This window comes from Cibotium barometz, chromosome 26 (genome assembly GCF_041138505.1).
Source record: "Cibotium barometz isolate CiBa-2024 chromosome 26, ASM4113850v1, whole genome shotgun sequence".
Lineage (NCBI taxonomy): Eukaryota > Viridiplantae > Streptophyta > Polypodiopsida > Cyatheales > Cibotiaceae > Cibotium > Cibotium barometz.
This window is the reverse complement of record NC_141071.1, coordinates 52,424,453-52,448,940: the sequence shown is the minus strand read 5'-3', so window position 1 is coordinate 52,448,940 and position 24,488 is coordinate 52,424,453. Positions and strand designations below refer to the sequence as shown.

The 24,488-nt window shown below is 39.3% G+C and overlaps 1 protein-coding gene across 1 annotated transcript; it reads left to right on the top strand.

The window, feature by feature from the left end:
• Positions 1-20,834: 20,834 nt before the first annotated feature.
• LOC147624079 (serine/threonine-protein kinase D6PK-like) lies at positions 20,835-24,176 on the top strand. The gene is made up of 2 exons (XM_086820739.1): positions 20,835-22,287; positions 22,966-24,176. Exons 1-2 carry the CDS (start codon positions 21,482-21,484, stop codon positions 23,870-23,872), a joined length of 1,713 nt encoding a protein of 570 aa, XP_086676865.1. The 5' UTR covers positions 20,835-21,481; the 3' UTR covers positions 23,873-24,176.
• The last annotated feature ends 312 nt before the right edge of the window (positions 24,177-24,488 follow it).

The window sequence follows — 24,488 nt, the reverse complement described above, 5'->3', positions numbered from 1 at the left end:
ATACATGAGGTCCTTAGACTTTCCCTATTTAACATTAAGCACAAGGTAAGGACACTTTTATATGTTTCAGTGTCATCTTATAAAACTAAAGGTTAAAGACACTCAACGACACAAAAAATATGGATAGTAGAGGAGTTTACTTTAATGTAAGCGAAGTAGAAGGGTGCAGAGTTAGCTAAAGTTTGAGAAGCTTGTAAAGAAGGCAAATGGGTTGTATAAACAAGCCTATATTAAAGATTGTTTCTAGCCATAACCTATTAGGTCTCAACATGTTCTCTCTAATAACACAATGTTGATTGGTATGCTTTTTTAATTTTATTTTCTCTTTCATGTTTCTTACTGCAAAATGGGATAAGACATCATGGTGTTAAAGGTTATATATGATCTTATAGGTTAATTTGACATCCAATTGATTTTAATATAGCTTTGTTTCTTTTTTCCTTTGTCATTGTCTTCCTCATCCTCCTCTTCTTCTTCTTCTTCTTCTTCTTCTTCTTCTTCTTCTTTTCATTCCCCTCTCTCTCTCTTTTTATGTTAATGATCAACTAGGAGTGAGTATTTACCAATTTCATGACAAAGAAATCATGTAATAATCACCTACCATACCAAATTTGATACGATTGAGTTCCTAAAACAATTAATAGAGAATGGAGCTTATGAAGAAACTAAGTGGATCGTCTATCGTCGCGGGAGGGTAAAGCCCTCACTGAGGCCTTTTGCAAATCTAAACCAAAACCCAAAATAAAACCAAAGTTCTTTTTAGATGAATCTATCTGATGTCATTTTTTTTAAATGCTTTCTTTGGTTGGACCATAAATATGGTTCAAGATCTTCATGGTCTTCATGTTATATATTTAATCTCATAGGTCATTTTAGCCTTTCGTAGGTATTAATACGTAGGTATTAATAAAACTATATCTCTCTCTCTCTCTCCCCTCACACACACACACACACACACACACACACACACACACACACATGTATGTTGATGATGCATTTATCTTTGCATGTAGCCCTTAGACCTTACAAGATCTTATGAGTATGTAGGAATTAATAACTCTCTCTCTCTCTCTCTCTCTCTCTCTCTCTCTCTCATGTATGTTGGGTTGATGTATTTATCTTTGCATATAGCACTTGGACTCTACAATATCTTATGAATACATTGGGCAAGTTCAACCATATTAGTGGGATCTCGATTAATGTGGAAAAAAATGATGATGGTTAATGTTGAGATATCAAGCTCAACTAATGTGAATATGGATAACATGCAAGGATGACAACTCCGTACACGTATGCTGCTGGTATGGTTGGTGAGATTATGCATGATATGCCACTAGTGGTGTTTTTTTACAAGCTATGTGACAACCACTTTTTGGTGTACTAGAGTTATATAGCATAGTTATAGTGGTAGCTCATGTAGTCGGGTTCACAATATCAAGCTCAACTAATGTGAATATGGATAACATGCGAGGATGACAACTCCCCACATGTATTCTACTAGCATGGTTGGTGAGATTATGGGTGATATGCCACTAGTGGTGGTTTTTTTACAGGCTATGTGACAGCCACTTTTTGGTATACTAGAGTTATATAGCATAGTTATAGTGCCAGCTCATGTAGCTAATTAGGTTCACAATATGGATTGATCATTTATATGTTATAGTAGGAGAGTACTTTCTCTTATAGTATGTACTCTTATTTTTATGTTATTTTAGTAGAGAAGAGAAGTGAATAGAAGAAAATTCAACCATCCATCTCTCTTATGTGATTGTCTACTCGTATGTGTGTGTTTACCTGTAAGGAGCTTAAGCTCACCCTCTCACCAACATTCTAGTCATGGTATTAAAGCATCGGTTCACGTAAAGAGATCAAGAGGCAAGAAAAGGAAGTGGTACACAGGTAAGGGTGCTAACTCCATCTCTTTCCCTTTGGTTTACAAGTAAATCTCTATAGGTAGCTGCTAGAGGCAAGGGCATCAGGTAGGTGTAATAGTAAGGCGTAGTGTTACATCTAGAGCCACCCTTTGTGGTGAGACAAAAGGGCATTATATTTTATGGGAGAGGTTTGTAGGACCTCAGTGATTTTAGAATTTGGATTAAAGGCCATTTCAGGCCCCGTTTTGGCTCTACAAGTTTTCCACATCAAGTACTCTATGGAAGTGTCGATTTTGACTGTGTATGCCCAATTTCTAGTTTGGTGTAAAGTTATTTGTTCTTCTATCTGTGCCATGATAAGACAGTAGAGGATCAAAACACCGATTAAGACATATGTGATAGTCAACAAGCTAGCTTCCAATGCCTTGTACGTGGTTCTCATGTTGACTAGGCCTTCTTCATGGATCCATGTCTCCACATGGTCTATTATAGCATCAATTGTAGCATCAAGGCTCTGTAAATTGATCTGCATTCAAGATGATCTGCTCTACATCAATCTCTACACATGGATTCCTTATAAATTTGTTTCCTCTTCTCTGTCCAGACTTGGAAGTCTTTTTGGAGAGTCTACATTAATGGAATTCTCCTTTACTAAGTTTTTAACAATCTCATGATCTATTTTCAAAACATCATGACTTGGTTTCTTCGTTACATCCTTCCAGTTGGAACAAACTCCTCTATAGCTCTCAAGGCTTTGACATAGTGCAGATAATGCTCTTAATCCTTGAGGCTAGGTGGGTCTCTCATTCTAATATGCTTTTTTAGCTTCCTTAAAGAAGCTTCACTACTTTTTAAGGAATTCTTTGAGGAGTTCTTGGTGTTCTTCTAACACCTTCTCATCTTCATCACCATAGCCATCCCGAAGCATAGCTTGGCTTCAACCTTACACCTCTTAAGTCCTTTGAGTCGTATAACATTGCATTTTCTAGTAGTCTTTTCTTTGTGGTTTTCAATTGGTCCAACACCTTCTGGTTCTACGAGTATGGGGAATATGGTTTGGATAGGAATAATATCATTACCATCTTCATCACAGAAATGAGTTCCTATTCACTCTAGGACACGTATCCATTATAGCCAATAGATGCATCTAGTTTTTCTCCTCTTTAGGGTCTAACAATGAAGTAACGTAAGTTTCCTCATCATGCCCATGCCTCTTAAGAGAGGAAGAAAGCTTTACACAATGAATTCCCCCATTCACATTATCAAAAGTTGTATATATACAAAAGGGCTTTGCGTGACCGCCCAACTTAAGTGGGTGCCCAATTCCTTTCTCTTCCCATATATACAAGGGTTATGGTTGTGGTTGAATTCGATACATTATTAACCCAGAATATATACATAATGTGAATACATCTTAAGCGAGAGGTAGGGTTTTTGGGTGAATAGAAAAGAGTTAATAGCTTATGGACCTTGAGCGAGTCTATTATTAAACCTTGGTTAAGAAGGTTGAGATAGAATGCCAAGAATTTTGATACATCATTTGGTGGTACTACAAGCGCTAAAAATTTAGCAAATTCACATGTATCACGTAAGGAAAAAGAGAAGGTGGACTAGTCTTTCATAATGCTTGATGTTTTAGCTAGTCATTCATTTATGATGGTGATAGTAGCTCCGAATAGAGCCTTGATGATGAGTTTGGAATCCTGGTTATTATTACACCAGGTATACAAAGATCCAAAGTAGTGATAAGAACACTTGGTAGTGATCTAGGTGTACACAAGTCTACAAGGGTGAAATATCCAGTGAACGGACTAAGATATGATGGGTTTATAGCCCATCATTACACTTATATAGTCAAAGAAATACAAGAAATAAAGCCCACACATTTTTACGAGGCACTTGAATATAAGCATTGGTAATATGCCAAGGATAAAGAGATGGCTACATTAGATTCAAATAAGGCATGGGAGTTGGTGCCTTTGCATAAGGAGAAGAAGGCAATTGGATAAAAGTGGGTCTATCAAAGTAAAATAGAATTCAAATGGGTCTGTGTGAGTGGGTACAAGGCTAGATTGTTAGCCAAGGGATATGCACAGACCTATGTGATTGACTATAAGGAGACTTTAGTTCAGTTTCTAGAATGGCTACAACCGTAAGAGCAGTCATTGATATGGCCATAGTAAGATATAGTTTCTAGGTTTTGTAAGGTCCCTCCCAAGCCATGTATGTAAGATTTCAATAAGGAAAGAGAGTGTAATTAGAGAAGAGTGAGACAACAAGGCTAGAAACATTAGGAAAGTGAAATATTAGCTCCAAAAATCCTAAAAGAAATAAGAACATAAGAATAGTCCTATTAAAAGAGATAAGTATCGCCAAAAATAGAATTTCGAATTTAGGTGATAAGAGGTCATATTTAGAGTACTTTTACACATTAAGAGTCCATGCATACTAAAAATGTGGAAAAACAACGCGTTTCTAAAGATGGTGCATTTGTGGCTATATACAGACGTTTTTGCCTATTCTGCCCACGCAGGCTTGTAGACCACATGCCTTCCCGTTCTTTTGACTGGTTATACAATTATATTCTGAGTTTTTATCAGAGAGTTATGGCCGAAACAATTTGCTGTTTCTGTCAGGGTCTCTACACAGGGAAAACTGTAAGAAGGCAGCAAGTAGCCTCAAGGTAATCCTAGAGTTTGAGAAGTATATATCCCTTCATTCTTTACTAATATATTAGAAAAGAAGCTTAGATTGCTATGGTCTTTCGGAGGAAGAGACCAAAACTCCATAGCTTTTCTTTTAGAGAAAGAATAGTAGCCGTAACCCTGTAAGTCAAGGCTATTTTGCCATAGATCTTAGATAGAGAGAAGAGTCACAGTACGAGTAAGAGGAGATGATTGGATGATTTCAATCGTAAGAGAAGGTATTAGAAGACTCTATTCTCATATGTCAAGTTCTAAAGCTCTTGTTAACAAGCAAAGGCAACGATAAACGACAAATTTCTATAAGGTATATACATATTTTGTTTTTCAATTATATATCATTCTTAGGGGTTGAGGTATGGCCCCGGCTTCTTTATTAATTGTTAATAGTGATCTATTTGATTGATTTGCTATTTAAAGTTTGTATTCTTTTAAACAACAGCATATGCCTTAATAAAGAATGTCTTATTACAATCTCGAGTTGAAATACTAAAATCTTTGTGAAAAGGATTGTTTTCTTAAGAAGGTAACATGGATTCTATTCCTATGGTTCAGTTGAATAAATGGATGGTTATCTTGGTTAAATTAAGGTACAGGTATAACTTCTCCCTGCCTTGACGCTGCCCCGTTCTTGTGCTTGTGTAGCCGGACGGCGGAGACGTTAGTAAGGCCCGGAGTTGGCCCATGGTATCCCTCATACCATTGGGAGAATGAGGTTTGCCGATTGAGGCGAGTGATTGTGATGCTGCCTAGTTCTGAGGGCCCAGGCTAGTGCGGTGAATTAGCCCATCCTAGTGCGCAAACATCCCTCTGAGGGGCGGGAGGATCGAGCGATGGAGCCTGAGAGGACGACAGGCCGGCTTGAGTCCTCGCCAGTTGGCTGATGATGAGGTGTATGGTCCCGTAGGGTTTTACCCATCATGTAGAGGCTGGAAGGCTGAATTCTAGATCATCGGCGGTATAAAGGAAAAGAATAAAAGATCCAGTTTGGTTTGTATGAAATTGATTCATGTATAAACTTTTCTTTTAAATCTTGCCTTGGCATTATTGTACTGTGAAAAAAAGCTATTTTAATAAACCTTGTGAAAAGGGTCTTAATTAAGGAACATGTTTATTTATGTCAAACAGTGTGGTAGGATTAATTAGAAAACAAATTGACGCGTGAATAGGGTGGAAAGTGGGAGGATGGAATGCCCCGACGGCACCATCCTACGGACAGGTGGACCCGATTAGTCGGGTAGCTTTCCAACATATTAAGTGAAAGTCCTACGTTGTTAGATAAATAGGTTCTCCGGCAATTTTATTCTAGAAGACTAGGCCAACAGCTGTGCCTTGCATGGATGAGGAAAAAGCATTGCCTCTAGAAATCGTCTTGTAGTTACCCAATTTATGATCAATTATCCTATGAGTGATTTGATTTTTAGAAGACCACGCTCCCCCTGTGGAATAGAACTAGGTCTTACCTATGAATCGTATCCTTGAATCTCTGCATGGTCAAGGTGTCGATGAGTAGGAAATTTTCTCCAAGATAAGGCTTAGTGGACTATCTTAAGTGTTTTCCCTATTTTTGGAAGGGGGAAACCTTACAAGTGGTATCAGAGCCGATCTTAGTTCCTAGGATTTGTTTTTCAAAGGTTAACTATCAAAGGGATTAAAATAAGTGATTGTTTATCATATGAGGACGAATCAATCATCTCTACTGGCCATAGAAGTGATTTGAATATCCTCTCATGTTGAGACAATCATCCTATGAAATTGTGCTTGTATCTTGGGGGTGCACACGCAAGATATTTGTACAATAAATTTGAGAAATAAGATTGGAGAGAAAACCTTTTGTGAGGAAAAACATAGGGTGATCAAATTAAGAAACTAGTGAGAGACTGAATGACTAGAAGGATAGACTGAAACTCGTTTAGAGAACTTTTCAGGATATATCTCATTAGTTTGCATATTACAACTTATTAAGACTATAACTCCATTAAGGTTTGAATAGTTGACGTATGAATGCCATCCATTGGATGCTTTACACTAGGAAAATCATCTAAGATCTTGAACCCATCTCAGACATGGGTCTCGGATGTGTAATTCCTAGAGGATCCTCTATTTTCAGAAGCCATAATTATAGCCAGAGACTATGATAAAGTTTTTTTGTATAGAAAGTGTCGAGAAGGACATGAGTCCTTCCATGTTAATCAAGAAGAGGTCTCCTAATTCAAGAGGAACGTCAAGCCCACCCCTGGCTACAAGGAATCATGAGCTAGAGCAAAAATTAGGTCAAGAAATAGGGATAGCAGGGTTAAAGATAATCGAATTCAACAAGTATTTCTATAAGTAAATAGAAGAGGATTGGTGCAAGATTCATGTGAAGTAATGTGCATGATGAATAGAGCTATTCTACAAGACGATACTAAGATTATGAAATTGCTATCATAGGTTGGATTGCATAAAGGATTGATTCCCTTACGTTTCTCTATGACAATTTATTAAGTACTATATTACATAGGGGTATAAAATAAGGAATTCGAAGATTCATAGCATTTGAGAGGTATATGGATGCATAAACTTAGGATAATAAGGCCAATTAACTTTAGAATAATAAAGACCTTTTGGAGGCACAACAAAACGAGCCAAGCACATGAAATAAAGGGCTCTTTAAGAACAATGTTTAGATAAAAGAAGATTTTTACCTAGTGGGGACACCACTTTGAAAGAGACAGGAGGAATTACTTAGATACTAACCCAACTCGCGAGATGAGGACATCTCGAATCTTTTAAGTGGGGGAGATTGTAAGGTCCCTCCCAAGCCATGTATGTAAGATTTCAATAAGGAAAGAGAGTGTAATTAGAGAAGAGTGAGACAACAAGGCTAGAAACATTAGGTAAGTGTTAGAATAAAAATATTAGCTCCAAAAATCCTAACAGAAATAAGAACATAAGAATAGTCCTATTAAAAGAGATAAGTATTCCCAAAAATAGAATTTTGAATTTAGGTGATAAGAGGTCATATTTAGAGTACTTTTACACATTTAGAGTCCATGCATACTAAAAATATGGAAAAACAACGCGTTTCTAAAGATGGTGCGTTTGTGGCTATATACAGACGTTTTTGCCTATTCTGCCCGCGATAGCTTGTAGACCACATGTCTTCCCGTTCTTTTGACTGGTTATACAATTATATTCTGAGTTTTTATCAGAGAGTTATGGCCAAAACAATTTGCTGTTTCTGTCAGGGTCTCTACACAGGGAAAACTGTAAGAAGGCAGCAAGTAGCCTCAAGGTAATCCTAGAGTTTGAGAAGTATATATCCCTTCATTCTTATCTAATATCTTAGAAAAGAAGCTTAGATTGCTATGGTCTTTCGGAGGAAGAGACCAAAACTCCATAGCTTTTCTTTTAGAGAAAGAATAGTATGTCGTAACCCTGTAAGAGAAGGCTATTTTGCCATAGATCTTAGATAGAGAGAAGAGTCACAGTACGAGTAAGAGGAGATGATTGGATGATTTCAATCGTAAGAGAAGGTATTAGAAGACTCTATTATCATATGTCAAGTTCTAAAGCTCTTGTTAACAAGCAAAGGCAACGATAAACGACAAATTTCTATAAGGTATATACATATTTTGTTTTTCAATTATATATCATTCTTAGGGGTTGAGGTATGGCCCCGGCTTCTTTATTAATTGTTAATAGTGATCTATTTGATTGATTTACTATTTAAAGTTTGTATTCTTTTAAACAACAGCATATGCCTTAATAAAGAATGTCTTATCGCAATCTCGAGTTGAAATACTAAAATCTTTGTGAAAAGGATTGTTTTCTTATGAAGGTAACATGGATTCTAGTCCTATGGTTCAGTTGAATAAATGGATGGTTATCTTGGTTAAATTAAGGTACAGGTATAACTTCTCCCTGCCTTGACGCTGCCCTGTTCTTGTGCTTGTGTAGCCGGACGGCGGAGACGTTAGTAAGGCCCGGAGTTGGCCCATGGTATCCCTCATACCATTGGGAGAATGAGGTTTGCCGATTGAGGCGAGTGATTGTGATGTTGCCTAGTTCTGGCTAGTGCGGTGAATTAGCCCACCCAGTGCACAGACATCCCTCTGAGGGACGAGAGGATCGAGCGATGGAGCCTGAGAGGACGACAGGCCGGCTTGAGTCCTCGCCAGTTGGCTGATGATGAGGTGTATGGTCCCGTAGGGTTTTGCCCAGCATGTAGAGGCTAGAAGGCCAAATTCTAGATCATCGGCGGTATAAAGGAAAAGAATAAGAGATCCGGTTTGGTTTGTATGAAATTGATTCATGTATAAACTTTTCTTTTAAATCTTGTCTTGGCATTATTGTACTGTGAAAAAAGGCTGTTTTAATAAACCTTGTGAAAAGGGTCTTAATTAAGGAACATGTTTATTTATGTCAAACAGTGTGGTAGGATTAATTAGAAAACAAATTGACGAGTGAGTAGGGTGGAAAGTGGGAGGATGGAATGCCCCGACAGCACCATCCTACAGACAGGTGGACCCGATTAGTCGGGTAGCTTTCCAACATATTAAGTGAAAGTCCTACGTTGTTAGATAAATAGGTTCTCCAACAATTCTATTCTAGAAGACGAGGCCAACAGAGCTGTGCCTTGCATGGATGAGGAAAAAAGCGTTGCCTCTAGAAATCAAGTCTTGTAGTTACCCAATTTATGATCAATTATCCTATGAGTGATTTGATTTTTAGAAGACCACGCTCCCCCTGTGTGGGATAGAACTAGGTCTTACCTATGAATCGTATCCTTGAATCTCTGCATGGTCAAGGTGTCGATGAGTAGGAAATTTTCTCCAAGATAAGGCTTAGTGGACTATCTTAAGTGTTTTCCCTATTTTTGGAAGGGGGGAACCTTACAGGTTTGGTCTCGATTGTTACATCATTTTTGACACCTTGTTAGATGCTTCATGCATCCAGACTATCATGCTTTCCCATCAACGATAGTGGCCACCTCCATCGATACTAGCCATTAGGAATTCCCTTCACATGGCCAAGTGGGCTACTCAAAATGCCAACATCAGGTGGAGGATGTGGAGAAGGATCATGAGAGGCTTCAAGCATGGGTAGAGAAGAAAGACTCATTAGAGGAGTAGGACACATTGATAGCCTAGCTAGGGAAGGAGATATTTGACCTTTATGAGCCCTTCATTATGGACGGTGATGCAATGGCTCCTATTAGAGAGCATGAAGACCAGGTAGTGGTAGAGGTTCATAGAGATAGAGGAGATTTTTCGTACATACAATGGATCTTATCAAGTTGCACAACCAACACAAGATAGAGTTGGCTGACATTTGCTATTAGTATGAGGAGGAACTGGGCCACTCTTTGCCAGGAGGTTTCAATGGCCGAGGAGGATATTGTTGAGTTTCAACACCTTCTTGTTGAAAGGCGTCGTTCCATTGGTCATTGCCCTCTCACCTCCCACCACCAGTGTGAGAGGGAGAGGGATGAAGCCTCCTCCGAGTAGTTTTTGTTACTACAAATTGCATGTATTGGCTAAGACTACTTGTATGGTTTATGCATTCCATTGTACTTTTTTTAATGACATGGCCTAGCTTTGGCCTTAGTTTCCTTCTATTTGCACATAGTATCAAGCTGGATGCTTTGTCCTAGTCTTAATAGCCAATGGACTTTAGCCTTAGTTTCCTTCTATTTGCACATAGTATCAAGCTGGATGATTTGTCCTAGTCATAATAGCCAATGGACTTTTCTTAGTACAAAACGTTACACCTAGATTACTTTGGTGAATGCTTTGCCCAAGAGGACTAATCACAAGGAGTGTCTATGCCTGAATTAATTTGTTGGATGCTTTGGCTAGGAGGTAGTGCAAGGACTAGTCACATCGAGTGTCTATGCTTGGGAGTCAGGATGCTTTGCCTAGAGGATAAGCTTGCGAGATGAGTATGTATCCCTTCTTATTTAAGTATTCTCATCGGGGGTAGTGGAATGGAGTAGTGGTGGGTGACTTGTAGATGGCTAGCCATGTCCTCCACACTCTGTCCTCGTCTATGCCATCTTCACTAAACTCTTTGACCTTACCAACCCCCACCATCATTGTCGATCCTCTTTAAACTCTTTGATCTCACAAGACACTGCCCTCTCTGGCTGTTGTCCCCATCGGGGCCCTTAGAGTTCTCTAATCGCTTAGTCCATTGATAAAACAACCGTGTGTGTTATCATGACATGCATGGACACCTTAGGCTAGGCTACTCATGGCTTGCACATCTCCCTTCGCTTCCCAAGATGAGGGGAGATCTCTTTCGAGTGCTATCTCCTCCCCCTCCCTTTCCAAGGTGAGGGGAGATCTGTGTTGAACACTATATCTCCTTCTCCGATGGACTCTAGATCGGAAGATATTTCTTGTAAGGATATTGAGGTAGTGTCTAGTAGTAGGGAGGTGAGGAATCAAGATTGTAACCTATATAGGGCATAGGTATCCTATACAGGGAGGGCCCTCCTCCACCCCTAGAGAAGGGAGTAGCACATTGGGTAGTGTACATCTCCTCTTTGAGATGGGACGAAGATAGTCTATGTGGCATGAAGATGTTGTTGGTTCTCATCATCTTATATGTGTTTTTACTATGATTTGTTATATGTGAGTGAGAGTGTAGTCAATTGGAGGGTTATGCAATGCAATGTAGTCCAATAGCACAATAGATGGTGTAAAGCAGAAGGATTACAAGTCTAGGTAGTGAGTGAGACTAGTTCTTGGTGGGTAAACTTCCTAGAGATAACCCCAAGTCCCCCTTTATCTCCTTCTCTTCCTTCTCTTGGTAACTAGCGACAACGAGAGCTGAAAACAATAGAGTCATCTACAAACCTTCTCTAGCAGTCATCATTAACATGGTATCAATATGAGACCTGGAGAGAGTGATGATAGTGGAGTCACCCAAAGCAGCAATCAACATTCACATGGTGACAAAGACAAGGAAGTGTCTACACTTCTTGATACATGCAAAGGTTAGATCCAAATTAGGAAACTATAGCTCATGTGGAAACTTAAACTTATGCAATATCTTCATTTATATAACATCATTGCTTGATGATAGTGCTATGAAAATTAAAGGTGTTTTTAATCTTTCAATTTTCATACAATCTAACCCTATGGAAGGAAAGTTTTATATCATGAATGTAGTGATGAAGAGTGAGAAATTGTGAATTAAAAAAGGATGGATGAAAAAAAACATCAATACCATATTCAGTGGGAAAATTACAAATCACATTACTACAAACCAAGGTGGGCAAGTACAACTTACAATGGGAAACCAAGTAACCTTGTTCCTGTAGCCGATCCCAACTATTGCATGAGCTACTAAAGTCTCTTCTTTAGCTGATTTTTTATTGTTATACCAACCAACCTGATTGTTAAACCATCAATACAAAAAACTCAAGTAACCTCTTCTTCAAGATACTCCAACTAAGATAACCATTCATCAGAAGTGATAGCTAGTAAACAAGGAACGTACTTGAACTAATCCATATTACACCCAATCCTCCTAGGCATGATGATGCACATCTGCCAAACTATTAGAAGTAAAGGGTGTACTATTAGGGCAGTGCGAGGTCACCATGCCTAGGTAAAGATGAGGTAACAAAGTCCTCAAAAAGGTTGTGAAAGATCTCACACTATGATGAGCCCAATAGTAGTCCTAAAATGGACCCACTGGTGAAGGCATATATTACTTTAAGTGAATGAGATACCAATCTGCCAAAGGTAAAGTCAAGCAAATAGCAGACCATCAACAGAAACGGAGGTGATAAAGATCACTAGGGCAATAACAAACCAACCCCCTACTGGAAGCATGTCTATCATAACCGAGAGGTGGTAGTAGCTGACATAAAATCTAGAAAAGAAGAGCTAATATGACAACCTTGTAAAGTGTTGCACTAACCATTTAAGTCATAGACTTCCTCTGAAAAATGTCAAAGAAAAGAGAAGAGTGTTGGAGAAATGTTGAAGAAAGCAAGATGATGGAGCATGTCTTGTCCAATTAAATAAAAATTTCAAAGAAGGTGAATTGAGAAAGAAAAATTCCAAATAAAGTAGTTGAATTAGAGAAACATGTCCAAGAAAGGAGAAAGTGCTAGAGGAATGTTAAAGAAAGTATAAGGGAAGGATAACATGTGTGGTAGAATGTCAAGGATGTGTCAATTTCTAGATAGAATTAAAAATTACAAAATTTGACTAAGGAACACTTTAGCATCCATAGAAGTCTTCACACTTCTATATTCGTCTAATTCTTCACACTTCAATGCATTTAGAAGTATTCTTCTAAATTGGTGCAAGTATTTCATCACATTTAGGTCATGAAAGAGGTCTAGACTTGTGTCATTTCATTATGAGAAAGTATTCTTCACACTTCAATGCATTTAGAAGTATTCTTCTTCATCGGTGCAAGTATTTCATCACATTTAGGTCATGAAAGAGGTCTAGACTTGTGTCATTTCATTATGAGAAAGTATCTTATATACAACCACATAAGTGATGTGACATGTGGACATGTAGAGTTTTGAATTTTTTTACACACAAGTATTCAAAAAGTTGAGATAAGCGTTTTGGTATCAAGTATGGAAGTTTAGGTTTTGTGACAAAATAACACTTCTTTAGGAAAAGGTATGTGGGTAGCACCGACTTCCTCTCAACGGGTAGAGAAGTGAGGAAGACTCTCCTATTAATCAATGAGATTCCAGAAGACTTCTATAATCAGTGAGAAGTGAGGAAGACTCTTCTATTAATCAATGAGATTCCGGAAGACTTCTATAATCAGTGAGAAGTGAGGAAGACTCTTCTATAATCAATGAGAGTAAGACTCCTATAATGAGTGAGATGGAATTCTTTGGGTGTAGAAGTTAAGCTTCTATAGGTGCATATGTATAAGATGTTTTCTACTTTTCATTGAGGAAGTTAGATGAGTTCTTGCCTTCTCCTTGCCCTTGCTCTTGTGTATGTGTGTGTGTGTGTGAGAGAGAGAGAGAGAGAGAGAGAAAGAGAGTGAGAGTTAAGAGGAGAAGCTTGCTTTCTCCTTACACATGTACTTTTCTATGCTTGGGTGTGAGAGAGTGTAGAAAGTTAAGAGGAGAAGCTTGATTGCTCCTTGCACATGTGCCTTTCTATGCTTGGGTGTGAGAGGGTGTAGAGAGTGACAGAGGTGAGTCCTTGCAAGGAGGTGTAGAAACCTCTTATTAATAGCGTGTGCCTTTCTATTCTTGGCTGTGAGAGAGTGTAGAGAGTGATAGAGGTGAGTCCTTGCAAGGAGGTGCAACAAACCTCTTATTAATGGTAAGAGGGAGCCTTGGAAGCTTGGAGCTAGCAACCACTGTTGGAGCTTGGAGGTAGCAACCATTGGTAGATCTTGGAGGTCAATGGAGATCCTAGGCTCAAAAGCAAGGAAAGAATCCCACGAGATGATTGTGAGAGTTCTTGGAGAGGGTAGAAACGGGCCATAACATTTGTGATGTAGGATCCTTCCTTGTATGTTTAAAAATCTATATTTTTAGTTTTGTTGTATGTAGACATAAGTGGATAAGGTTGCCCATAGAATGGTGAAAGGTATGGTAATGTTTGATTTTGTTGTTGTTTTTGGTTGAAAGATTAGTTTGTGAGTACTTGTTGTGGAAAGCCTAGAGGGAAGCAATCTAATAAAATTTTATTTAATTTTTAAGTTTACAACAATTTTGCTTTTTTAGGTGAAAAACCAAGGTGTTGTGTTATTTCTATCTTTTTAGACTCTAAACCAAAGAAATTCACGTCAACAAAAGTCCCAAAAATCACGCCTTGATTTGAGGGATTACAGTGCCAAAAATAGAAATTCTTATCCTCTTATCTTGAAAAATTCACAAAAACTATAATAAATATTATTTGAGCTTTGTTGAAGGCTTCATTGCCTTAGTTACGGTAAGTTGATTCAAACTATATCTTTTGAGTAGGTAAAAACAACATGTGGACCTCTAAAAGCCAGATCAAATATAATTACTAGTTTTTCATGCCTAATAGTTTTTCATGATCCCATGAAAAATCAAAGAAATTCACATCGACAAAAGGTTCCAAAAATCACGCCTTGATTTGAGGAATTGTATTGCCTAAAATTGAAATTCTTATCCTTGAAATCTTATCCTCTTATCTTGAAAAAAATTAGTGTGAAAAATTAGAGTTTTTCACGGCTATGATTATCTCAAGTTTTTCATGGCTATGACTATCTCAAGTTTTTCATGGCTATGCCTATCTCAAGTTTTTCACGTGTGTGACTATCTCAAGTTTTTCATGTGTGTGAATATCTCCCAGATATTCATGTCGTGAGTTTTTGAGAAAATTAGGCCAAAATAATTTCATCTGCTAAGGTTATTAAGGTGATTATAGGATCTAGCTTGATTGTCTAAGGCCTTTCTAAGTGAATTTAATATTTAAAGATCAAAAAAATTTGATGTGAAAAAATAGAGTATCACGTTCGTGAATTTCTCAAGAAAATAACATCAAATTTATTTTCTCTTTGGGCTACTAAGGTGACTAATTCTCATAAATTGACAATTAAAGTCCATTGATAAAGATATTTCACTTCAAATATCAAGTCCAATTGGTGTGAAAAACCAAATTTATTCATGGCCGTGCCTATCTCTTGTTATTCACGCATGACTATCTCTTAGATATTCATACCATGGTTATCTATTAGAATAGCTCAATTATGGATGGTGCTTAGTCTTATCAGCCATGGGAATAGTACTATTCCATCGTTGAACTTGAAGGATAAGTGAAATTTTTTGACGTGAAAAAGCAGAGCTTATTCATGCTATGAATAAGGCAACCCTTGGATAACTAAAGGCCTATAAGTAAAAAAATTAGATCCATGCACTGATATTTAGCTTGCTGAAATATATTTACATGCAGTTGAAATTTGAAAAGATTTTAAGTAAAAAATTTGGGTCCATGCATTGAGATTTGGCTTGTTGAAACATCTTTACATGCACTAAGATTTACTCTACTAAAACATCTGTACATACACTTGAGATCCGGAAAGATTCTAGGAGATTAAATTGCTCTAAAAGATAGTGCATCTAACCACCAAGGATCTTCTTACCAAAGGAGTATTGAGTCTGGTCCTTTAGCTATCTACTATTAGCACACATCAACGTGTGTTTGTTTGGAAAGGCCTGAATTCAAATGACACTAATAGTGAAGAATCCATGGAAGAAGCTCAAATGATTGATGAGAGAATGTAGGAGAGAATTTTAAGATCCCCCACAATATCCTGTGGTTTGTTGAACATTGCAGCTAGATGCGAACTAAGAGGCTCACTTAGCCTGCACAATGAGAAACATTCCCAAGATTAAGAGGGGCACTTAAGGCATCGCAAGGATTGGAGACCTTTTTCCCCACGAGTGAGGAGATGGAGGTAGAAACGAAATTCAGTGAGGCCCAAAGGCTAATGCAAGTCTTAAATCAAAGGAAACAAGGACTGGTGGATGCGAGAAGGGCCTTAGTAAAACAAAGAAAATTGGAAAAAACTCTACAAGCAAGACACTTAGGAAAGGGATATATTGGAGGCTACAGCACAAGCCCAAGCCCAAGCCCTTGCACAAGCTTTGGTAAAGGGGATGCCACCCTTAGAGCCAATCTAGGAAGATCAAAAGAGGGAATGGGAATCAACTATCCTTCATGGGTTAGGAGGACCCAACTCAGAAAAAGAGGGAAAATATAAAGAATAGCTCTATACTAAGGAGGATATCATGATGACTGATCTTGAGTTTCTCACATCCACGCAATCAATCCCCTGAGGAAATGGGAATCAACTATCCTTCATGGCTTAGGAGGACCCAACTTAGAAAAAGAGAAAATATAAAGATAGGTCTATACTAAGGAGGATAACAATAGGATGATGAGACTGATCCCGAGTTCCTCACACACATGCAATCAGTCCCTTGAGGTGGGACTTCCCTATCACTGCTATTACAACAAGGACAGTCTCCTGAGGGAAGATGCACTAAAAAGGGAAGATGCACTAAAAAGGGAAGTCCCACCTTTTCCCATGACCTCATCTAGAGAAGACCATCACCAACCCAAGAAGGGGGGAGGGGAAGAGGGAGAGAGAATACACACTTCACGTAACCAAAATATGAGCTAGCCCCAATTTTAAAATAAGCATGGCTACCACATCTAATTTGAATGGCAACATAAATAGGTGGGGGTGGCAAGGGAATTGGGAACTGCTCAGGTTCATGCCCCAAGGAAAATGGAAGGGGAGAGATATGAATACAGTAGCTCTAAGTCCCCCTTTATGTTATCATTTGTAAGGAACCCATTAAGTAGCAGAGTGCTCAGCAAGTTGCTTGCTCAGTGCAGCAAGCTCCTCATTGCCTCTTTGACCAAGCATTGATATAACTGTTATGTTCCCGATCAATTATTATTATGGCCTTAGTCTTGGAGAGAGAGAGAGAGAGAGAGAGAGAGAGAGAGAGAGAGAGAGAGAGAGAGAGAGAGAGAGAGAGAATGCTCACTAAACATCATTTTGTTCATTACCACTAAATGAAGTACTCTTATTAAGGTGTGTTTGCTATAACATGTTGTGTGTTAACCATCTCCTTATAATATGTGTTTGCTAATATGTTGTGTATTATAATACTGATTTGAAAAAATGTCTTTTATATATATATATATATATATATATATATATATATATATATATCCCTCCTTGCGCGCACGCGCGTGTGCGTGCGTGCGTGCGTGCGTGCACGCGCATGCGTACCTCACTCACTCACACAAACAAACAAAGAGAGCGAAACAAAGATTATTTGTATTGCATTTGTGTTTATCTATTATCTTACATGTTTGGTGATTATTAATAATGTGTATGTGTATGTACGCGTACGTGTGTGTGTGTGTGTGTGTGTGTGTGAGAGAGAGAGAGAGAGAGAGAGAGAGAGAGAGACTGGGAAAAATAGGCTTTAGGGAAGTGGGGAGAGAGAAGCAAGAAGAAAAGAAGTGGAAGAAAAAAATATATTTTAGAGAAGAGGAGAGAGATAGAGAAGAAAAAGGAGACGAATAAGAAGAAGAGGGGAGAGAGAAGGGATGAAAAACAATATAGTTAAAGAAGAGCAGAGATATAGAGAAGAAAAAGTTACAGGAAATATAAAAAGAAGAAGGGAGAGAGAAGAAAAAAATGAAAATGAAAAACAAAGCTTATATAAGAGGAGAAGAAGGGAGAGAGAAGAAGAGAGAAGAAAATGAAGAAAATGAGAAGAGAAGGGAGAGACAAGAAGGAGAAGACTAGGGGAGATATAAGAAGGAGAAGACAAGAATACCGAGGTTTATAGAAGAGGAGAAAAGGAAGAGTGGAAAGAGAGAAGAAGAAGAAGAAGAGGGGATATATATAGCGAAGGAGAAGTGGTGGGGGGAGAGAAGAAGAAGAGGAGGAGGAGGAGGAGGAGATATAGAAAGAGAATGAGAAGTGGTGGGGTAAGAGAAGAAGAAGAAGGAGAAGAGGGGATATATACAAAGAAGGAGAAGTGGGGGGAGAGAATATGACAAGGAAGAAGGAGAAGAAGAGGTGGGGTAAGAGAAGAAGAAGAAGAAGAATAAGAGGGGATATATACAGAGAAGAAGAAGTGGGGGGAGAGAATATGACAAGGAAGAAGGAGAAGTGGGGGGGAGAGAATATAAAGAAGAAGAAGGAGAAGGAGAAGGAGAAAATGAAGCCAAAGAAGGAGAAGTGGGGGGGGAGAGAATATGAAGAAGGAGAAGGAGAAGGAGAAGACAAATAAAGAGATGGAGAAGTTGGGGGAGAGAAGGAGAAGGAGAAGTGGGGGGTTATGAAGGAGGAGGAGGAGGTGTGTGTGTGTGTGTGTGCGAGAGAGAGAGAGAGAGAGATTTCCACATGGGCTTACCTAATTATGGGCATGATGATGGATGCGAGCATTAATTATGGGCATGATGATATGCTATGCTATGGGCATGCCATGCGATGGTCATCATGTCACGTGATGGGCATCTCATGATCATTAAATTACGAATATGCATAAATTCATCTTGCACATAGTATAAAAAAATTTGGCATGTGGCATGTGAATCAATAAACAAGATGCAGTGCTATCCAAAAATCTCACGAAATTTGACAAATCATAGACAAACACTTGTTAAAAGATCACACCTATGAATAAATTGAATTTCTAAGATTATGCCTTTTGTTAATAGTGAAATCCTAGTGTGAGATTTTTTATTCAATCTTCAAAGTTCCTAGAATTGGGGTCCTACAAAAAGTTTCGAATCTCAAATTTTTATTACTGACACTTGGTTTGAATAGATAATAATGTACATAACATGGAACCCATTGAGAGTTAATGAAGGATTATAACATATTTTAGTAATCCTTAAAATGGATAGTCATCCAAAACATTAGAGGAGAAAGATCCATAAGAAAAATAACTAAATCTTGAGAACATAATCATAGAGTCTTGAGCATTGTCTTTCTAAGTAGATGCATAGAAAACAAAAAAAAATATTCACATTGTATCAAAAAATATTTATTTTAAAGTCTTGTTTAAATGCCAAAAAGGATTCCTATGTACATAAACTGCAAGCTGACACAAATGTGTTCATGTATTTAAATTTATGAGGTTTAATTAAAATAGAACTTCCTTGATGTATGTTTGTAAACATCATAATTATGTTGGGAAGGGAATCCTTACAAGTATGGAAATAAGGATACAACTACACTAAACAAAGGAGACAAGAGGTGGAAATTGGACCACACTTGACTTATTAAGTCCTATGTTCCTAAATGGCTTCACTGGACACAAACAGATATTTTGTGAAGAATATTTATCATGATTTGATATGGAGCATGATAATGACGTTCCCATGTGTTAAACTAGTGGATGCGTTTAGTTCAAGTTTTCCTTGTACATATAGTTTAATTCTTGAAAGTAGCACTAGATTTCAAATTGTGCACTTTGTTTTTTGTGCGAAAGTGCACAATTTACGAGTTAACTGTGTATTCATGTATTTCCTATTTTGATGGTGTCAATGTGGCACAAAGATTTAGAATGATTCTATAACACATAATTTCAAGAAATTGGTCCTCTAAGGACTTGAAAAAGGGTTTATGTTTGTTTTTGAAAAAGGGCTTATGAATACAATCACTATTTCGATCAAAGATGAATGCAACAACATTTCGTAAATGTGGATACACGCACACGTGCACGTGCACACACACACACACACACACATGCATGTAAGCGTGCAAGTGCATGCAGAGAGAGAGAGAGAGAGAGAGAGAGAGAGAGAGAGAGAGAGAGAGAGAGAGAGAGCAATGATTTTTGGCGCACACAAGTTGAGTGTTAGTAAAATGACACTCTTAGGTAAGGATTTGTTGGCAAGAAAATGGTTGTGTCAAGGCATAAGAATACAATATGATATGAAATAGAGCTAAGGTTCAAGAGAAGGAAGTCCACATAAAGCTCATGATATGATACTATTTGTGCTAGTTTTTATTGGGAAGTGGTTTAGCTCTCCACCAATGTCCTTGAGTGTTGATATTTTCTTTTTAAAGTTTTCAACCAAGATGTCATCTGTGAGCTTATGATTATTATATGTTCTTTTCAACCAAGATGTCATCTGTGAGCTTATGATTATTATATGTTCTTTTCATGCTCCAAAAGTCATGGAGTAGGAGGAGGGTGTTACTTGGTTGATGTTGATTTGACAGAGTTGGGTATGGACATGTGTGTCCTACTAATATTCACTCCAAGTCTCCAATGTATGGAATTGTTGGTGGTGGATTGTTTGGTCCTTTCTCATGATGTGATATATGCTTCTTACATGTTTAAAATGTTGGGACAAGGATACCATTTTTATGTCAATGGGATTCTCCTCTAGAGGGGATGACTCATATTTGATCTAAAGCGACTTCAACCAATAGAGCAAGTTGAAGAATAAAAGGTGACCATCAATTTGACTTTGATCTTGAATACCTTTCATGACACAAGTGTAAAGCCTCCACGTCAAAGAAGAAAAATTCTTTTCATTAAGGCCCTCCAACTTCAAAAGTGGAACTTCTTTCCCAGCGTTGAAAGTTAGAAACGTCATGGGTGTATGTAGACATGAAGGCACAAATCTATCGAGATGGCTATTGACCTTATCAATCAACAGTGAAAGTTCCTTGTGTCTATCAGCATTGAAAGTTAGGAAACTAGCTATTGAGCTTCTTTCTCAACGTTGAAAAACTGAAAGTTAGAAATCCTCATGGTTGTATGTAGACATGGAGGCACAAATCAATCGAGATGGCTATTGAATGGAATACATGTGTTGAAACTGTGTTCTAGGGCTGCTTCTTATTACATGTGGAAAATGAGCATTTTTGTATAAAAGGGATGGATTGCATGGCTGGTTTGATCATGGGTTAGGCTGAGAAGCGTGTCTCATCTCTCTCTCTCTTTGTAATACACAAGGCTTACGAAAAGTCCACCGCCCACAAGGCAATCGTGCATCCATCTCCACCGCCCAAAAATATGCAAAGAACGGGCCCAGATGCTGGGTTAGATTTTCTCTTTCATCCAGGGAGGGCCTTCGAAGCAGTGGGTTTCTCTCTCTTCCGCCTTTGACTGGACCCAAATGAATTGGCAGTTCTCGAGAGGACCTTGGACACGGTGAAGGGCCTGCCAGTGCCTATCCTTCTTTTTTGTTCAGCAGCCCATTTTCCTGCACAACCTCTGCACATTCACTCTGTGGTGCAGTGTGCACATCTCTCTGTCTACTCACTCTTTTTGTGCGTCCCGACTCCAATCGTTGGGTGACTGGTTTACTAGCTTTGATGGTCTCACAGTAAGAGTTGAAACTTAGGGTTTTTTGTGAGCTTTAGCTTCTTTTGGTACAGTCAACTCTACCTCTAGCCATGGCTAGTTGTGAGCTCTGGCAATGCAATCGACGGTTAGCAGGATCTTCTGGAGAGCTTTTGGGCAAGGGGTCCTCTGATGGCTTCACAGCCATGAGTGGAAGCTTGGGCTCCACGTGTAGCATGGACACAAGCCTCAGCAGCAGCAGCTGTGTCACAGGAACCACCTGCCACAGTGGCAACATCAGCGGTGGTGGCGGCAGCATGACAAGTGGTGACCTCACCGGCAAATTGATCAGAGGAGAGAGAATGGATGCAGTAGATCATGTCGGCAATAGCAGCGGCCACGAGATGAAAGAAGCGAAAGATGATGATGATGATGATGATGATGATGTGGGTTGTGGTGAAAGCTGCAAGAGCAGCCTTAGCATGAGTGGTGACAGTGACACCAGCCCGTTCACCAGTTCAGTGCATAAGCCCCATAGGGCAAATGACTCGAAGTGGGAAGCAATCCAGGCTGTACAATTGAAAGAAGGAACGTTAGGGCTGAACCATTTCAGATTATTGAAGAGATTAGGGTGTGGCGACATCGGCAGCGTCTATCTCTCTGAGCTGAGGGGTACTAACTGCTGCTTTGCCATGAAGGTGATGGATAAAGGCTCCTTGGCCAGCAGGAAAAAATTGCTAAGGGCTCAGACTGAGAGAGAGATTCTGCAATGCCTGGACCATCCTTTCCTACCCTCCTTGTATACACATTTTGAGACAGACAAGTTCACTTGCTTGGTCATGGAGTTTTGCCCAGGCGGCGACCTGCATACATTGAGACAGAGGCAACCAGGCAAGCGCTTCTCAGAACCGGCAGCAAGGTATGATGGGAGAACTCCATGCTTTAATGACAATATGAGCTTTGCTGTGCTTTTTGAAGTGTGCCATTTTGAAATCTTCTTTTTATGTGCCGTGTCTCAACTTGATTATCTAGGCATCTGTTAAGGTTTATGTTCATTTGCTATTAGAAATGCCAAAGGTTTATCGAAGATGTATAGCAATGTCTACCTGGCAGACCCTCTTTGAACACCAGATGGTGGCTGTTGGAGGGCAGATGGTGTGTAGATGGCTTATGCAGTAGGCCTTTCACATATATGCTACATGCATATGTGGACCCGTATCCTCTTCTTTGGACACAAAAAGGGTTGAAGGAGATATTCCTTGGGCACCTTACCCTTGGGTTGGGGCCTTAACAGGCATGCTCAAACATGTCCTTTAAGCCTGGAAGCTCTGCCAAGATGGCAAACTGTGAGATGTTCACTGAAGAGCTTAGTACTGAGTGTAACAATTACATTCACGTTTAATGTTCAATATAGTGCATGTTTTATTGTAAATTTATAATCCTTATACAAACCATTGGATGCATCAAATTTTTTTAATTGTAGTTTTGTACTTTCATGGTTAAGCTATGTGTTGCAAAGTGGCTGGAAAAGAGAACACTGCTATCGTTTATCTATGTTAATCCCCATCTTTTGCTACTCTTGCTTGGTGCTTTACAGATTCTATGCAGCAGAAGTTCTACTTGCACTGGAGTATCTCCACATGATGGGAGTGATTTACAGAGATTTGAAACCCGAGAACATCCTAGTAAGGCAAGATGGGCATATCATGCTCTCGGATTTTGATCTCTCCCTTAGATGTGTGGTGAGGCCGACACTTGTCAAGTCTGCTTCAGTTGTGGAAAGTGACCCTTCAAGAAGAATCCCGACCTACTGCATGCAACCAGTATGTGAAGTAGCCTGCATCACCCCAGCATGTGTGGCTCCGGCATGCATTCCACCCTCATGTCTTTTCCCTAAGCTCCTAAGATCTTTAAGCTTGAAGAAGAATAGAAAACTGAAGGAGGTCGTAGGTGATCAAATGGCCTCTCTCCCCGAGCTTTTAGCTGAACCAACAGGTGCTCGCTCCATGTCCTTTGTGGGAACTCATGAGTATCTGGCACCAGAAATTATCAAAGGGGAAGGGCATGGAAGTGCTGTGGACTGGTGGACCTTTGGGATCTTTCTCTATGAACTACTCTATGGCAAGACACCTTTCAAAGGGGTGGGCAACAGAGCTACTCTTTTCAATGTGGTTGGGCAGCCTTTGAAATTCCCAGAGACCCCTAATGTCAGCTATGCAGCGAGAGATCTGATAACCGGTTTGTTGGTGAAAGACCCTCAACACAGGCTGGCATACAAACGTGGCGCCGTGGAGATCAAGCAACATCCTTTCTTTGAAGGGGTTAATTGGGCACTCATCCGAAGCATGGCTCCTCCTGAGGTCCCCAGGCCTTTTGAGCTTCGTTTTTTAGTCAGTAAACCCACCTCTTCGGTACCTTCTTCATCACCTGCTGTTACGGAGCATTCGCCGAGAAATGGTGAACCCAAGCCTTCAGGCCCGTACCTAGATTTCGATTTTTTCTGAAGGGAGGATGGGCGTCTCTTTCAGTTCATCAATGGTTGTCTCAAGGCTTATGTGAAACCCCAGATTTCTCTTTTGGATTGGCCTTCAGGGTTTTGCAAAAGAGAATGGGTTTCTGAGGTGCAGTTTGATGGGGCCCTCTCTTCTTCAAGTTCAGATGGTCATCTTTGATTGCTCATCTCCATCCTCCAAGCTCTGTCTGAGAGTCTTGCTTTCAGGTTTCTTGGCCTGCATGCAATTGTAACATACTGTCCTTTGAACTTCGGACATGTATTGATCAGTAAAAGCTCAACTCTTTAAGATTTTCACCTAGGATTTTGTGATGCGCTGTCATTGTGCACTTGACAAGTGTTTGGCTGCAGGGTTAGCTCGGATTTTCTGATGCACTGTTATTGTGCACTTAACGAGTGTTTGGCTGCAGGGTTAGCTCAGCATTTTTTCTGAAGCTAATATCCATGGCCATACTGATGGCATGAGTTAAAGAGGGAGTGAATCTGGTGGTGTTCTATGTGCTTTGCCATTCTTCCTGCTCCTTGTTTTTTATCATTCCTAGATTACCATCCTGGGTAAGGCCTTTCCAAGGTTCACAAAGAGTTTGAGCCAGCGGACAAAGCTTGCT

Excerpts from the sequence above, each read along its gene's own strand:
- LOC147624079 (XM_086820739.1), top strand. The coding sequence starts at position 21,482 with ATGGCTAGTTGTGAGCTCTGGCAATGCAATCGACGGTTAGCAGGATCT. Across the intron at positions 22,288-22,965 it reads TTCTCAGAACCGGCAGCAAG|ATTCTATGCAGCAGAAGTTC; the intron begins GTATGATGGGAG and ends GGTGCTTTACAG.